The sequence below is a fragment of the Stegostoma tigrinum genome, chromosome 9 (genome assembly GCF_030684315.1).
Source record: "Stegostoma tigrinum isolate sSteTig4 chromosome 9, sSteTig4.hap1, whole genome shotgun sequence".
NCBI lineage: Eukaryota > Metazoa > Chordata > Chondrichthyes > Orectolobiformes > Stegostomatidae > Stegostoma > Stegostoma tigrinum.
Genome location: NC_081362.1, coordinates 14,787,874 through 14,804,239, shown reverse-complemented (window position 1 = coordinate 14,804,239; position 16,366 = coordinate 14,787,874). Strand labels below are relative to the sequence as shown.

The 16,366-nt window shown below is 41.7% G+C and overlaps 1 protein-coding gene across 2 annotated transcripts in view; it reads left to right on the top strand.

Moving 5' to 3' along the window:
* Nucleotides 1–10,530, top strand: part of slc24a3 (solute carrier family 24 member 3) — a 344,615-nt gene extending 334,085 nt beyond the window's left edge. For both annotated transcript variants that reach the window (XM_059648357.1, XM_048536075.2), the window contains 3 exons: nucleotides 1,271–1,383; nucleotides 3,934–3,999; nucleotides 7,071–10,530. In XM_059648357.1, coding sequence (XP_059504340.1) covers nucleotides 1,271–1,383; nucleotides 3,934–3,999; nucleotides 7,071–7,220 — 329 coding nt within the window. In that variant the 3' untranslated portion in view covers nucleotides 7,221–10,530. The remainder of the gene's footprint in view (nucleotides 1–1,270; nucleotides 1,384–3,933; nucleotides 4,000–7,070) is intronic.
* Nucleotides 10,531–16,366: the final 5,836 nt, after the last annotated feature.

Below are 16,366 nucleotides of genomic sequence, written 5' to 3'. Positions count from 1 at the left end.
TGAAAAGTGGCCTCAATGAAAATTCGGTCGTTGTATCTGGTTGAGGGCTTTGAGTAGATTGAAGTCAAAGGGACCAAGCATAGATCCTTCAGCACACTGAGACATAATGGTACAGGAGTGAGAAAGGAAGCCACTGCTAGGAGATGTTCAGTCGACATTCTAATATGTAGGACTGGAATGAAGCTAAGGCAGTCCCAATGGTTTGCAGAGCAAGGAAGAACCATCAGAGGTGAACAGTCTGATTGACTTTGCCGAAGGCCACAGTAAGGTTGTCAAGGATGAGGAAGAAGGCCACACCAAGCCCATGGCCATAAATGTGTGGCTTTGTGTGATTTTGACATGGGTTCTATCAGTGCTGTCACTGAAGTGGAGAAATTCAAATATGGAATTGGGGTAAGCGATCCACATTGGTTTGGGAACACTCAAGGACTTTGGAGAAGATGTCACGAGCGGAGATTGTTCACTAGTTTGCAATGGCAGAAGAGCCAGGAATGCTTTCGGAACGAGCAAAGAATGTTGGTGATTTTGAAGTGGAGAGGTCAATATCTGAGGAAAGTGAACTGTTTATCATCTTGGCTAAAGAGGGGAATGTAGAAAGTGGTTGTGTTTGTTGATGTACCGGCAAAGTCCAGAAGGAAGAGATTCAAGAGGTATTAAAAGAAGTAAAAAATAACAAATCTAAAATAGCAACCTGACGTTTCACATAAATAAACACAGTGGAGGCTCAGGTTACATAATGTAACAAACATTAATTGAGTTAGAAACTGATGTTCTGGACAGGTTGACATTAGAGGTTGCAGCATGAAAGTCAGAAGACATTAACTTGCTAAAGGGAAGGAAACAAGAGATGTTGGATTATTCAGTGGTTGGGGAATGGTATTGAGTGGGATGCTAGGAGTCTGTTCTGACTATTATTCCTAATGCACACAATGAGCTTGAATTGCAGTCTCACTGCAAAATTGTTAGGCTTGCGTAAGGCATTAATCTAGGACACATTATCTACTTACAGGAGACAGCCGGAATCATACAAAAGGCGAAATAATGGCTTCCCTCTCATAGCAAATCACAATCAGCACAAGGAAACATACATTTTGAGTAAAAATGGATGGTATCTGTCCTCTGTCCGTGGGTCAGAGTTGAGTAAAGGGAACTGAAAGAAATATTGCAACTGTTTGCTGGTTCAGCATTCAACACATTCAAAAAGTATGAGGTAACAGCAAAAAAGACAATCAGGTGTTGGATAACAAATGACTTCTTCTGATATCCACAGGCATGGGAGACATGGCAGTGTCTAATTCTATAGGAAGCAATGTCTTTGACATCTTGATGGGACTTGGTCTACCCTGGACTATAAAAACAATTGCGGTGAATTACGGCTCATATGTAAGTCTTCAGCTAAACTTCTGCGCAGTTATTGAGTGTAAACATGTTGCGTTCTTGGCATACATGCAAGCTGCCAGACTCCAGTCTTCACCTCTTTAGCCTGACTTTATTTACCATTCAACTTTCTGAAGTGATGCATAATGCCTGAAATGTAGTATTTGTTTTTTTTATCGATTCCTCGACACTGCACTAAATATGCCAGTCTGTCCGCTTCCTGACTCAACTGAATCCTACAGTTCACACAGTGGACTGCCACTGCTTGCCAATTAAAGCTGGCTTTGGCAATGATCCTCCTATTCCAACAGGCTGTTTTCATTTCTACCATTGCAAAACTACAGGGGCTGATTTTGACCTGAATGTCTTTTCTTCCGTTAACACCTTAAACATCAAAATCCCACAACTGCACCATATAACCCCCACTTAATCATTAAATGCTGTTCCTCCATTTTTAATAATTTTGGATTGTTGGGTGCAACCAAAGATTTTTGAAGATGGCAGACGAGCGAAATTGAACTACTGTGGAAATCCTTTCAGAGCCATTTATGTTTGATTTATTCAAGCACGACACATTTAGAAGTAAATAGGTAGAGTGGAATGAGACAGTACAGATCTCCCACCTCCCCCTTTCCTTGCTGCCTTTTCCCAAACCAGAGACACAGAATATCATTATTTCACAACTGTCTGGACACCCCCACTGGTCACTAAAACTAACAAAGACTTTCCAATTAGCACCAGTTCACTTGGCAGTCCCACCGAGATATTAACCAGCAGTTCACTTGCACAGTCAGTTGAGGACATCTTTGACCAGATCTGCAAAGCTATGAACCAAACTCTCAAAAGACTGCAGTGTAGCCAGGGCTACAGACACATCAAAAGATAAGTTAGATAAACACAGCGTAATCACTAGACAAAAAAAAACCGAAAGAACTGCGAATGCTGGAAATCTGACTCAGAAACAGAAATTGCTGGAGAATCTCAGCGTCCGTGCAGAGCAACCAATCAATCAACATTTTGAGTCCAGACACCCTTCCTCAGAGCAGATATAAGCACTGGCCATTTGAAAATCCAGAGCAGGTAATCATTTCTGCAGTGTAGTTGGAGTGAAACTTAACACAGTAGACACTGAGGGAAGTGTCCAGGATATTGAAGATTCCACTGGCCAATTCCCCTCAACCTTGAAAACTCTGAAATTATCCATTTTAATCAGAGGATTCCACTGCAGTAAAATAAACTTTCACCCCAGAAATGTTTTACTGGTTAAAACCTAGCTTGATCCCCAGGTAACTATTAAACTGACCCTGAACTTGTCACACCAACATCTTACAAGCACCAGACCTTGACACACCCCACCCTGGACCCAACTCTGTTTTTTTCCCTTCACAGATGCTGCCAGACCTGCTGAGCTTTTCCAGCAGCTTTGTTTTTGCACCCAACACCTACTGTCAGTTCTGTACAACTCCTGCTACCAGACCTGACACCTGGCACCCTACTTACCTTGTACCCTACCCATCTAGCACCCAGCAGTCCTGGCACCCTGACCTCATAGTTAAGTAGTTCACCTTCCAAAGATCGGTCAAAGTGGCTGTCCGTGATGTCAAATATTTACATCACAGATTACATCAAGTGATGCCGTCAAAAAGGGGACTTGGTTTGACTTTCCCTAACTATCCTGCCCATTGAGGGACCTGTCAGATTTATAGTACACTGTGCAGTTCTGAAGGAACCCTGATTGGAATCTCTTGTCAGAAATGCAGAGCTCTTTCTCAATATAAAAGAAAAGTAGGTAGCCACTGCTTGAAAAATGAACCCCTTATATCCATCTGGATTGCTGCTGGGACATGGTATGCAATGCAGACTGATTGCTGTTGCGAATATGACAATATTGAGATGACTCCTGCGGGAATGGCATGTCCAGCAGCTCCATTGTGTCCAGGACTAAGAGAGATCTGTTCTTTCATTATCACCATGATAAATGCAAATAACAGTAAAGCAAAAATGCTGTGTAATGTCAGAGCTGGGAGTGCCCTTGATTGTCAGTAATGGTTTCTAAGGATAGAGATCCTTCTGATGCTGCACTGTTCCTTACCAATGGTTTGTGGTCAGAATGACATTAAGCCTCATTGAGATTACTCCCCACACCCCTGTCAAGCAGCATGCCAACACTTACTGTCCAAGCTCATCCATAAAGAATGTGCCAATAGCCGAGGAAACCCATGTCCTGTGCAAATATGAGTCATTGCTGTAGATCTTCCAATATCTGAGGATCTTGAAAAATATTTTGATGTAGAGAGCACTAATTGAGAAATCATGGGTAATTGCTTCCCTGATCCACTGATACATGGCTTAAGAATAGCTGTCCCGTTATCCTTGACACTCTTAAGGGAAGTTGCAGTGTTAGAGCAAGGAAAGCAACAGTTTAGTTAATGAGCTGGAGACTGAAGCTCAATGTTTACATCTCACAGCACATTTTAATCAGCAGAAGTCAGTTTGGAATATGAACACTGCACTTTTCTACAATAGACATAAGTTATTCTCTTTATCTTTCTTTAGTTAGCATTGAACAGCCGGGGCCTTGTCTATTCGGTGGGATTGCTGCTGGCTTCTGTTTTCGTAACAGTAAGTATTGGACCCATGCCATTGCTGGTGCGCTGCTCAGTCTGATGCCATTGCTGAGCCCGTGATAAATTATCCTTGGTGTTGGTCCAGTGTTGTTCCCATCACTCAGTCCATGGCCATACATTATGAACCTCATCACCTCTAGCTTTGTTGATTTTCTGTAAGAGGCGCACGTTGTATTTTGAGTTTGCTAGAATAGTGTTTCCTCATGCCTGCATTATTTTCCGCATACCCTGTTGCGCATTATAAAAACTAACAGCTTCACTCCCTTCTTAGGGGACCTTCTTTTTCAATTGGCACCCTTCACACAAAATCTGCTTTCCTCCCAAGCCTCAGGTTGACTTAAATTGTGCTTTCAACTAAACGGAGATACTATTTCAACCAATCTGCGTTGAAATCATGGCCAACATGAGTTAAATTCAATCCACAAGCGCAGTAATTCAAGTTAATGGGCTAGCTTTATACAATCTTCATCATTCTGGTCTGTGACTGTCTGCAAACAGACATCTTATTCCAGATAAGCCTATCTCAAGGACTTGAAAACAGAATGCTTTCTCACCAGTGAGACCAAGAAAAGAAATCCCTTTCTTTATTTGTACTGTGTGTCGTGCTTGTTAAGAAAACTGCCGCAACAGTTTGTGCTATACTGATGTGAAGGAATTTGATAATGTTATGCTGCAAAAGCTTGATTGCTTCCAGCAGCATGCCAGTGTGATTGTAAATTTTAAGTGGATGGACATTAGCCACTGGACCCTCTTATCACATCTAACTGTTAGAATGTCCACACCAAGTATAAATCCTTTGGAGGAATGCTATTGATGCTTTGCTGTCACCAAACCCTGGTCGCTTTGTGATCTTGAAAGCTTTTAAACTCTTTGTCTTCATGCTTGAAATTGCAAAACTAAAATCAGCTGGTGTTTCAGCCACTATGTAAAAAAGTAATTGACCTTTTTTTTTTATTTCAACTGCGGTTCTTATCTGTAAACCTATAACCATCCTTCAGCTAAGCAGTCAGTTGCGATCACCCCACAAGTTACCAAACATCAGTCTTGGAAAAGTACTGTTAATTCACCTGGGGTCGAGTTTATTCTTACGTATCTCATTTTAAAACTCATCATTCCAAAATTAATGGATTGCAAGCATGTTCTTTCATTCTTCTTGTAAAAATTTCACCCATCCGATTTTAGGTCTTTAAGGACCTCCCAACAATTATTTATCGACTCATACAGCATGGAAACAGGCCCTTTGGTCTAACTCGTCCATGCCAACCAGATATTCTAAATTAACGTGGTTGCATTTGCCAGCATTTGGCCCATATCCCTCTAAACCCTCATGTACCATCCAAAAGCCTTTAAAATGTTGTATCTGTACTCCACCACTTCCTCTGGCAGTTCATTCAATACACGCACCACCATCTGCATGGAAATGTTGCTTGTTAGGTCCCTTTTAAATCTTTGCCCTCTCTCTTTAAAGCTATGCCCTCTCGTTTTCAACTCCCCTACCCTGAGGAAAAGACCTTGGCTATTTACCCTGTCCATGCTCCTCATTATTTTATAAACTTCTATAAGGTCACCTCTGATGCTCCAAGGAAAATAGCCCCAACCTATTCCTCCTCTCCCTACAGCTCACACCCTCCAACCCCGGCTACGTCCTTGTAAGTCTTTTCTGAACCCTTTCACGTTTCACCACATCTTTGCTATTAGCTGGTAGACCAGAACTGAACACAGTATTCCAAAGGTGGTCTAACCAATGCCCTGTACAGCTGCAGCATGCATTGACCAATAAAGGCAAGCATACCAAATACCTTCTTCACCACCCTGTCTACCTGCGACTCCGCTTTCAAGAAACTATGAAACTGTACTCCCAGGTCTCTTTGTCCGACAGCACTCCCCAGGACTTTACCATTAAGTCCTGCCCTGATTTGCAAATCCAAAATGCAGCCCCTCCCGTTTATCTAAATTAAAATCCATCAGCCATTCCTGAGCTGTTGATCCATCTGATCACAGCCCTGTTGTACTCTGAGATAACCTTCTTTGCTGTCCACTACACCTCCAATTTTGTGTATTTGTGTATTGTTAATATTAAGGGTGTGTATATTTATACTTATGGCTCACAAAGTTTCTTCACATCAGACGTGCCATACCAGCTCTTCACAGCCAGTCCAGTCTATATACTAATGCTCCCTGCTGCTTGGGAGAATAATTGTCTCTGCACTGTAGTGATCAATGTTCACAGACTTGACCATGATCTTAAACATGTCCGTCTTTAGAGTTTAGAGTTAGGCACAGCTGTGACATCCTTTGATCTTTGTTCCAAGTGAAGCAGCTTGTTGAGGATGAGCAGGCAGTGTGATTGGAGACGAGACTGTTGCATTGTCCTGCTGTTGAAAGGGGCCCCACATCTTCAGGTCAGGAGCAAAGCAAACAGGAAACAAGGCGCCTCATTAATATGTAGCATCCTGTTAAAGTCTCAATGCACAACAAGATTTCAGTTAGGGTATCAGGATAGGTGGGAAACTAAAGTTGAGGTGTAGATCTGCCATGATCTAAGTGAATGTAGAGGAGGATCACGGCACTAGATCTCCAATTCTTCTTCCTTTGTCCTAACTTGAATTTTTATTCATTCGTGAGATGAGGGCATTGCTGGGTCAGCCAGCATTTATTGCCCATCCCAGAGGATAGTTAAGCATCAACCACATTTGGATCTTGGGTCACATGTAGGCCAGACCAGATAAGGATGGCAGTTTCCTTCTCTGAAGGACATTAGTGAATCAGATGCGCTTTTCCTCAAGCAATCGATAATAGACTCATAATCATCATCAGACTATTAATTCCAGATTTTTTTTATTGAATTCAAATTGCCCCATCTGCCTTGACATGATTCAAACCCAGGCCCTCAGAACGTCTCACGGACTTCTGGATTAACAGTCCTACGATTATAACACTGGGCTGTCACCTCCCTGACTTGTTGGAGCCCTGAATTGTACAGACAGTAATTGGACGAATATAAATTACTGAGGATTGCATTGTTTAAAAGAAACTCTAAAATACATTTTGTCGTTTTCTCCGTAGGTGGTTGGTGTTCATTTGAACAAATGGAAACTAGACAAGAAGCTCGGGTGTATGTCCCTGTTCCTGTATGCCATTTTTCTGTGCTTCTCTATCATGACGGAGTTCAATGTTTTTACCTTTGTGAACCTCCCCATGTGTCGGGAGCACTGATGTTCAATGAAGATAACCTGGGAGTAAGCACCTTGGTATCAGTGCAATACAACAAAAAAAACAATACAAAGAGCTGAAGGCCCATGGCTTGTTGTTGGCTGCATGGAGCCGCTCTCACTGACAGCTTGAGACACGACATATTTTTGAGAGAAAAAAAAACACACCTGTATTGATGTGAAACGTATTTTTAATGTATTTATGTGGAGTCATACACACACACACACACACACACACACACACACACACACACAGTTCTGTCTGATTTCGTTGGCTGCTAATCAACGTAAGGCTGGATGATGTTCCTGCCACGTTTGTATATCCTCAGTTGTAACAGAAAAAAGATATTTTGCCCTGAGATGGTTGAGTGGGACTGAAACAGACTTAGTGGTAAATTGCTTTTGAAGCGAGTAAGGTGTACCAGGAAGCGAGGAATCATAGTGCCCTGTGATTTTTACCTCTTACTTTCTTTTCCTCCACATCCCCAATCTCCATTTTCCCACTTCGCCCTTTCCACAGAGAGCTTGAATACCAAGAATGTACATATCAACGAGAGTCACCTTATCTTTCTGCTCACCAGCTATTCCTACTGCTAAAACTAAGGTGGAATTTAAGCTCTGAGCCATGGCCTTCATGCAGAGTCTGAGATGTAAAATTTGAAATCTCAACACTCACTGCAGTTTGTACCCAGATACTACTCCCTCCTGACGAGACTGATTTTTCCGGGAGGTATATTTGCACGAAACTATTTTATTTTGTAGTTGGAACAGTTGCATAGTCAATGGTACATGTGTGTATATTGATGGTATAAAAATGTATATATTGGGAACTTTTTTTCTTTTCAACACTGTAGAGTATATAAGATATTATAATTATTATCACAGTTTTACCCTGCTGCACGGTTTTAGATTTGGAAATATTGATTAAGGTACAAATGGTGCAGCTGAAGAAGCAAAGATGCTCTAGTTTTTGTCTGTACAGGTAGTTTTAAGAATAAAGCATGTTTAATTTATATATTTATAAAACAGCACAGGAGGCAACTTTGCAGTTTCACAGCACATTTTTACAGGGATATTTGACAGCTCTGTGCACACCTGCATGCTCGACCTCCCCCCCACCCCCACTCACCCCCTCCCCAGCCCGGCCTCAGTGTACTGTCTTCTTCTGCTTATTTTCCACTTCTTACACAGAGAAGATTGACCATGATGAAGAAGACTGTTGTGTTTGACTATTGCTGTAGTTAATAAATTTGTAGATGAATTTGCTACAAAATGGCTCCACCAAACTGATTGTAGTTAGTTGTCTCGATTTAAATGTAACTGGTTCCTTTGTTTTTAAGATGATTATCAAATCCCCAAGTTATGATCTGAAAGGGGGTGAATTGTTGTATATTGTATCTCTCCTCACCGAAGTTTACAAGCCAATACCTATTGCTACAGAACAGTGTTAAGTCATATTTTCATTAAGAACGTGACTTTCTTTTTGCTCTGGAGACACAATGCATCGGAACTTAATGCACTTCAGACTTTTCGTAGCCATTAGGTTTCAGAGATTGTCATGAGTAATGTATATGGATTTACTCACCAGCTACATGGGCTGTGCTGTCATTATTACTCAGTCCTATTCTCCTTGTGCTGGGATTTCAGTAAATACCTTTACAGCAGCCTTGTGTTTTCATGTCTTTCCTTCGCACTCTGTCATCAGTTCTCAGATCAGAATTTGAAGAACAAGTTGATTTTTTTAAAGCAATTCTTGACCCTTCCCGCACCTCCCCATAGCCCCACCATCCCTCCTATGCAACCTGCTCCCAACATAGGATCTCTGTGCAAAAGGAAAGCTTAAAATGAAACTGTATGGCTGGCTTGCCAGGAAATTAAAACGATCAATCTATTGAACGTGTGGAATTGGTATGTAAAATTAATGGCAGAATATACCATGCATTCAATTTGTACAATTATCTACATCCATCAACAGTAGTCATCAACTAATTGCTGCAATAATTTGTTTTCCAGTTCCATAGAGCTTTACTGGTCTTGAGAATAGCATCTGCTGCTTTACGTATGTGTGTCAACTTTAGTCAGTGAACTGCAACCAGAATTTCACCCCTGAATTTTTGGCCAAAGTAAATATTTAGTGGCTGTCTTTTGCAAAATAAATCAACACAGTGTGATCGCCTCTTGAATTGTGATGTAATCTGTTTGGACAGTGCCTGTGGTGTGTAAACAGCAACAGTTTTTTTGCTTTGAGGCTGTTCCAAGCTGCTCGGCATTACCCAGCCACATAGTGTTGAGTCGACCAAAGTTTCAGTTCGATTGGGAGCGTCGTTTACTCCGGTGATCTCATTGTGTGACTAGGGCATGAATGAAATGTGGAGCTGTTGGTTATGGTACCGTATTCAAACAGTAATGGCACAAGACTAATTTGGTACTGTCGGGGAAATGACGCAGCTCTATTTGTAGCTGAAGACCACTACAAGCCTGAAATAACTCCACGGAGGCTGGTATCCTGTCACCAGGTCGTCTTTTATTCAAACATGCACAGTACGTGGACTCTGACCAGCTAGCTCAGCCCCAGTCCCAAGAGTGAGGAGAAACCGTGAGGCTCCTGTTTATATCTGTTGGCCAGGGCTCCCTCATTGGCCCCAGTTAACAGCCCCAATCAGGTTGGTTCTGCAGTTGAGAGGGTTGGCTTACGAGGAGAGATTGTCTAGACTGGGACTGCACCCATTGGAATTTAGAAGAAACAAGGTGGGATCTTATAGAAACATGCAAAATTATAAAGGGAATAGATAAGATAGAAGCAGGGAGGCTTGTTTCCACCGGTCGGTGAAACTAGATCTAGGAGGCATAACCTCAAAATAAGGGGGACCAGATTTAGGACTGAGTTGAGGAGGAATTTCTTCACCCAAAGGGTTGTAAATCTGTGGAATTCCCTGCCTGGTGAAGCAGTTGAGGCTTCCTCATTGAACGTTTTTAAGGCAAATATAGATAGACTTTTGAACAGTTAAAGTGATTAAAGGTTATGGTGAGTGGGTGGGTAAGTGGAGCTGAGTCTGTGAAAAAAATCAGCCATGATCTTATTGAATGGGGGAGCAGGTTCGATGGGACAGATGGCCTACTCCTGCTCCTGGTTCTCATGTTTTTATGTTCTAACTTATACTCAGTGAGATCCACCTGGCCAGCCTCGTTCCAATCACTACAAAATCAAAGTTACAAAAAACTTTTAAAAAAGAAATTCAGTCTATGCCATAAAACATGCTATTAGCATTTTCAGAGATAATGGGAACTGCAGATGCTGGAGAATCCAAGATAACAAAGTGTGAAGCTGGATAAACACAGTAGGCCAAGCAGCATCTCAGGAGCACAAAAGCTGACGTTTCGGGCTGAACGTCAGCTTTTGTGCTCCTGAGACGCTGCTTGGCCTGCTGTGTTCATCCAGTTTCACACTTTGTTATCTTCTATTAGCATTTTCATGTTGTTACACATTGTGCTTGTAAAGTTTAGAGTGAGATTCTGCACAGTGATTAGTATTTAGTCTCTGGAAACTTTGTAAAACTTATTTTTAGTAGCAATGTGCCATTTCGTAACTGCTCTTCTGGGGACAGACAAGAGCAAGCAACTGGTGAATCAGTCTGGTTTTCCCTTATTTCAAAGTCTTTGTTGTAAGACCCAGTGGCAATTTCCTGGTGTGGAGAGTTGTGGTTACTGATCACCCAACTGATGCTATTCATTTGGAAAGTACCTCTGCTTTCTGTATGGCTCCAAATGTCAGAGCCTCGTTTGGTCAACTGTAGTGGATTCTAATAAAAGCAAAGTAAGAAGATATCACAAAACAGAAATAAGATTCTGGACGAAATCAGCAGCAACTGAGGAGAGAAACAGAGGAAACACTTCAAATTCAATACAACGCAGGCAAATGGGACAAGTTTAGTTTGGGAAACCAGGTTGGCATGGACAAGTTGGACTGAAAGGCATGCTTTCATGCTGTGTGACTCTAATAGAATGATGGCTTTCGAGCTGTTGACAAATGAGGAGAAACAGTGAGTGGAATGAATGAGGGTGCCCAGAGGAAAAAAAAAGCTAAATGGTATAATAATGGTAGTAAACAGCTAAAGTCACCATAGCCTTGCCAAACCACACAACTGCTATCAGAGACAGACAGCTGGTGGTGGTTTAACCTTAAGGGCCACCACAGACCAGGCGAAAGAGCAGTTGAGAAGTCAAGCCCTTCATAGTAAAAGCATCTCTACCAACTGTAGTTTTACTGAAATTACAACAGAATCAATTTCTACATCTATCTGTCATGAAGGAGGACAGACTGATTGAACTGATGTTTAATGAATATTACTAAATCTAAATGGTCAACAATATCAACGTAGAATCTCTACAGTGTGGAAACAGGCCATTCGGCCCACGGAGGCCTTCTGACCCTCCGAAGACTATCCCACCTAGATCCATCCCCCCTAATGAATCCCTATAACCCTGCATTTTTCCATGGCTGATCCAGCCACCCAGCACATCCCTGCACACCATGGGGCAATTTAGCATGGCCAATCCGCCCTAACCTGCATACCTTTGGACTGTGGGAGGAAACCGGAGCAGCTGGAGGAAACACATGCATAAACGGAGAGAACATGAAAACTCCACACAGTCAACCAAGGCTGGAATCAAACCCGGCTCCCTGGTGCTGTGAGGCAGCAGTGCTAAGAGTCGGTAGAGATGCATTTGTCAAACTGCGAAAATTAATAAGAGGAGCATTGCTTTCAGATATCCCATAAGTGCCAACATGTAAGATTTCAAAGTTGACCTGTAGAAAGAACCCTGTTAAGATCACTTGTTGCAACTCAAGGTGTTCAGTGGAAGCTTTCACCTTGTGCAAAGATGCAGGATTAGGTTCAAAGATTTGTAAGAAGTTACAAGGCAATAGATGAGCTACAGCTGGAATACTGTGAACAGTATTGGTCCCCTTATCTGAGGAAAGATACACTGCCATTGGAGGCACTCTGCAGAAGGCCCACTAGGCTGACACAACATGGACAGCCTGCCTCCCAAGGAGAGGTTGTTTAGATTAGGCCTATACTTATTGGAAGTCAGAAGAATGAGAGGCAACTTCATTGAAACATACAAGATACTTAGAGACAACAAGGTATAGAGCTGGATGAACACAGCAGGCCAAGCAGCACCATAGGAGCAGGAAGGCTGAGGTTTCGGGCCTAGACCTTTCATCAGAGGATTTGACAGCATAGATGTGGAATGGTTGTTTCCCCTTGTGGGAGAACCTAGAGGGTTTCATCTCAAAATAAGGCATCGCACATTTGAGACAGAGATGAGAAATTTGTTCCTTCAGAGGATATGAATCTGTGCAATTCTTTTCTACTGAGGGCAGTCAAGGTTGGGTTGTGTAGCGTGTTCAAGGCTGAGAGTGACTGATTCGCAATCTGTAAGGGAATTAAGACTTATGGGGAAAAGGCAAGAAAATGGATTTAAGGTTGATCAGATCAGCCGTGATCGCATTGAATGGCAAAGCAGATGGATGGGCTGAATGGTCGACTTATTCTCCTATGTCTTATGATTTTAAGAACCCAACAGGATATCTTTGAATAGAATAATCATTGAGGCCTCTCTTAACCTATTGAAAGAAAAGTGACTGAACTTGCGCTAAATGTGCAGATTCGGTATCTCCAGTTTAGATATTGACTTTTAGTTCTGTTTTCTGCAGAGGCACTCTACAGCATCCAGGATCGAAGACAGTAAATAAAAGTGAAAGAGCAGTGGAGATGTCTTGAAATGAAATGAAAATGAACTTAATAATCAAGTATCTTCAATGTTGTGTTTTCTGCTTCCCGTTAAGAAGTAATCCCAAAATGACTCAAAACACAAGAATTTGATGGTTTCCATGTAGCTGCTGGACTGAGAGATTGTTATGTTGTTGCTCAGCACCCATCTCCAGTGCAGCAGTTAATTGTGACACCCCAGGAGGTTGCTCACACAGCAATTACCTTCTAGCTGAATTTAATAATACAGCAGGCGGAAATGATTGTCCAGCTATTTTAGTAGAACAGGCTCATGGCAGACTTCAAATGCTTGCTTTATACTAATTTCTCTCAAGCTGGAGACAGCATGATTCCTATTCTGGGGCACCCTGCAGCTGTTTCTGACATAGCTCTAGATTCATAGGAAAGGGCTCTCGAAAAGGGTAATATTGTTATAATCTATTGTTCAGGCATTAGTTGTTTGAATTGCATTTGAGAAGGGAATGCTTTCGCTGTCTGTTCCGAAACTCACTCCGACAGAAGGTTTAGGTAAGATGTAAGGCAACCTATAAGATGCAGAAAGGGCAGTAGGCCATTCAGTCCCATTCAATGCGATAATGGCTTTAGGGTGGGAAGATAGTGGCAAAGTGATAACGTTAATAGACATAATTTAACCTATTTCTCTGATCAACCCATTCAGATATGTTTTCACATATCTCTAGAACAGGTGGAACTTGAACGTGGGCCTCTCAGTCCAGAGATAGGAACACTACCACAGTGCCATAAGAGAGTCCCCATACCGCACCATTGCAGCCTGCAGAGTTTAAGTTCACTTAATGAAATCTGGCATTGAAGGGTCCTCTTGTTATGGTGACCATGATGCAATCACCATCGGTTGTTTTAAAGAAAAACACCAGACTCACTACGTCTTTAAGGGAAGAAAATTCATCATCCCTCGCAGTCTGACTTAGGCATGACTCCAAACTCACCACAAAGTGACTGATGCTGCCTGAAACGGCCCTAGTTCCAGGGCAAATATGATCAGAAACAAGTATCAGTGATATCCACACTCCTCGAAAGAATAAAAAAAACTGCACTGTTATGTTTGTGGTTGTTTTCCCCCCAAAAGAATTGAGCATTCCCTGCTCTCAAAGGGACCGAAGACCTCTCTATCAATTTTTTTTGAAATGTTTTGCGATCAATGACTGGAACAACTTGGAGCAGTGCAAGCTAAGGCTGTTCTTTAGAACTGATGATGGTTGCTCAGCCAAGCAACAGCGGAATCTGCTGCTGGAAATTAGTGTCCCTCAGCACCACCTTCAGTAATACTTTGCTAGTAAACTCGAATTATATGAACAGCTACTCTGATTCACTGGGGCCTTTGTGTTTTGTGGGACTGGGTGTTTAGCTGTTGCTTAGTGTCTATGTTACTCTGACGGCACTTGCGATGATGAAATGTTACCTGGTTAAAACCTGTCAGGCCCAGCTAATATTTGGACAGTTTGGCCAACTTTTCTGAACACATCCTCCTATTGTATCCTTTTACCTGTTGACTACAAGCATGACAAAATCAGGAAAATGAGGAGCGGAATATTTTGGAATGCCTCACGGCTTTCCTCATGAGATCTCCTGGTTCCAAAGCTTTGTGCCGGAGTGCAGCAGATGTGGTTGAACACTGTTTATTTTTAGAGCTATAAATCCTGGGTGGTTGATGTAGAAACATAGAAAATAGGAGCAGGAGTAGGCCATTCAGCCCATTCAGCCTGCTGCACTATTAATATCATCATGGCTGATTGTTCAACAGGCTGATCTCAGTTTTCTACGATACCTTGATCTGCTTATTGCTAACAACTATATCACCGTCTTTTTGAAAGCCTTCAATGTTTTAGCCTCAACAGCTTTCTGTGGCAATGAATTCAGTAGGGTCAACACTCTGAGTGAAGACATTTCTCCTCATCTCAGTCCCAAATGGCTTTAAACCATGAACCCTGGTTCTGGACTCCCTGGTCATTGGGAACATCCTTCGTGGGTTTACCCTGTCTTGTTCTGTTGGATTTTATGCATCTCTATGAGATTCCACCTCCACTTCCCACCCCGCTGTTCTAAAGTCCAGAGCGTATAGATTTAACTGATCTCATTCCTCTTCTGTAAGGGTGAGGAACTCACACTGGGAGGTACTCTAACTTCTGGGATGGGCAAGCAGGTTTGAGGGCCAAATGGCTTACTTCTGCTACTAATTCATATGTTCTAATATATAACAACACAGGAACAGGAGTAAGCTGTTAAGTCCCTTGTGTTTGCTGCAGTTTTCAATGAAATTATGATTGATTTGTGACCTAAATCCATATATCAGCCATTGTCCTATATTCCTTAATTCTGTTACATTAGCAAAGCCTTCAATGTTGCATTTAAAATTAACAATTTGCTTTTGCATTAAAACCATTCCCATGAGACGATTCCAAATTTCTGCAACTCATTGCATGGGGAAGTATTTCTTAGCTTCACCCACAAAAAAACCTGGTTTTAATTTATGGACTATTTCCCCACAGCTGGTTAGGCAAATTGTTATCGAATCCTAGCCCTGTTTCGATTAATTCATCATTGTAAAATGACTGACTAAATAGCTTAAATTCAATGTACTTTTTGTTTCAGTCAAGTTCTTTTTAAGTAAATGCCAAATATGAATTTTGAAGAAGAGTCTTATTGGACTCAAAACATTATGTCTGCTTCTCTCTCCACAGATGCTGCCAGGCCTGCTGAGTTTCTCCAGCAATTATCAATTTTATTTCTTCCTTTTTAATGCCCTGATATTGTTACGTACTTAAGATAATGCCAGGTAGCATCATCCTGAAAATCAACTTGCCAAATAGTATCCTCCTTGCATCAACACATTTGTCAAAATGTCTATTTAGTTCCTATTAATGCTTATTAATAGCAGTAGAATTGGGTCTGTCAGTCTGTTTCACAGACATCAGCAGTGTACATGATGTGTTCATGTTCTTGGTATGAATGCTCAAATACAATTTCTTGAAAGTCACACAGAAATGCATCCCATTTCAGGGACCAGAGCCAATATGGAAGAATTCCACAGGCCCAAACTTCTTCCAGGAAAGTTGCTGATTTCTGTTTTAAACCCTGGTCCAGTTCTTTCCTTCCATTGTTGGAATGAATTGTGATCAAACCTGATTTTGTGTTGAATTTTATGCAATACCAGGAATTTTCCCTGTGCTTTACCCCCGCAAGTTGTCATGCAGCTAAATACTTCAAAATTGCCACTAGTTTGCCAAGAAATAGTCTGCTTTGGTCAGGATTATGTCTGGATCAGGAATTGCCAAATTACGTTGAGAATTTAAACTTTCCAAGATCCAGCTTATTTAATCGTCTATTCACTAGTTGG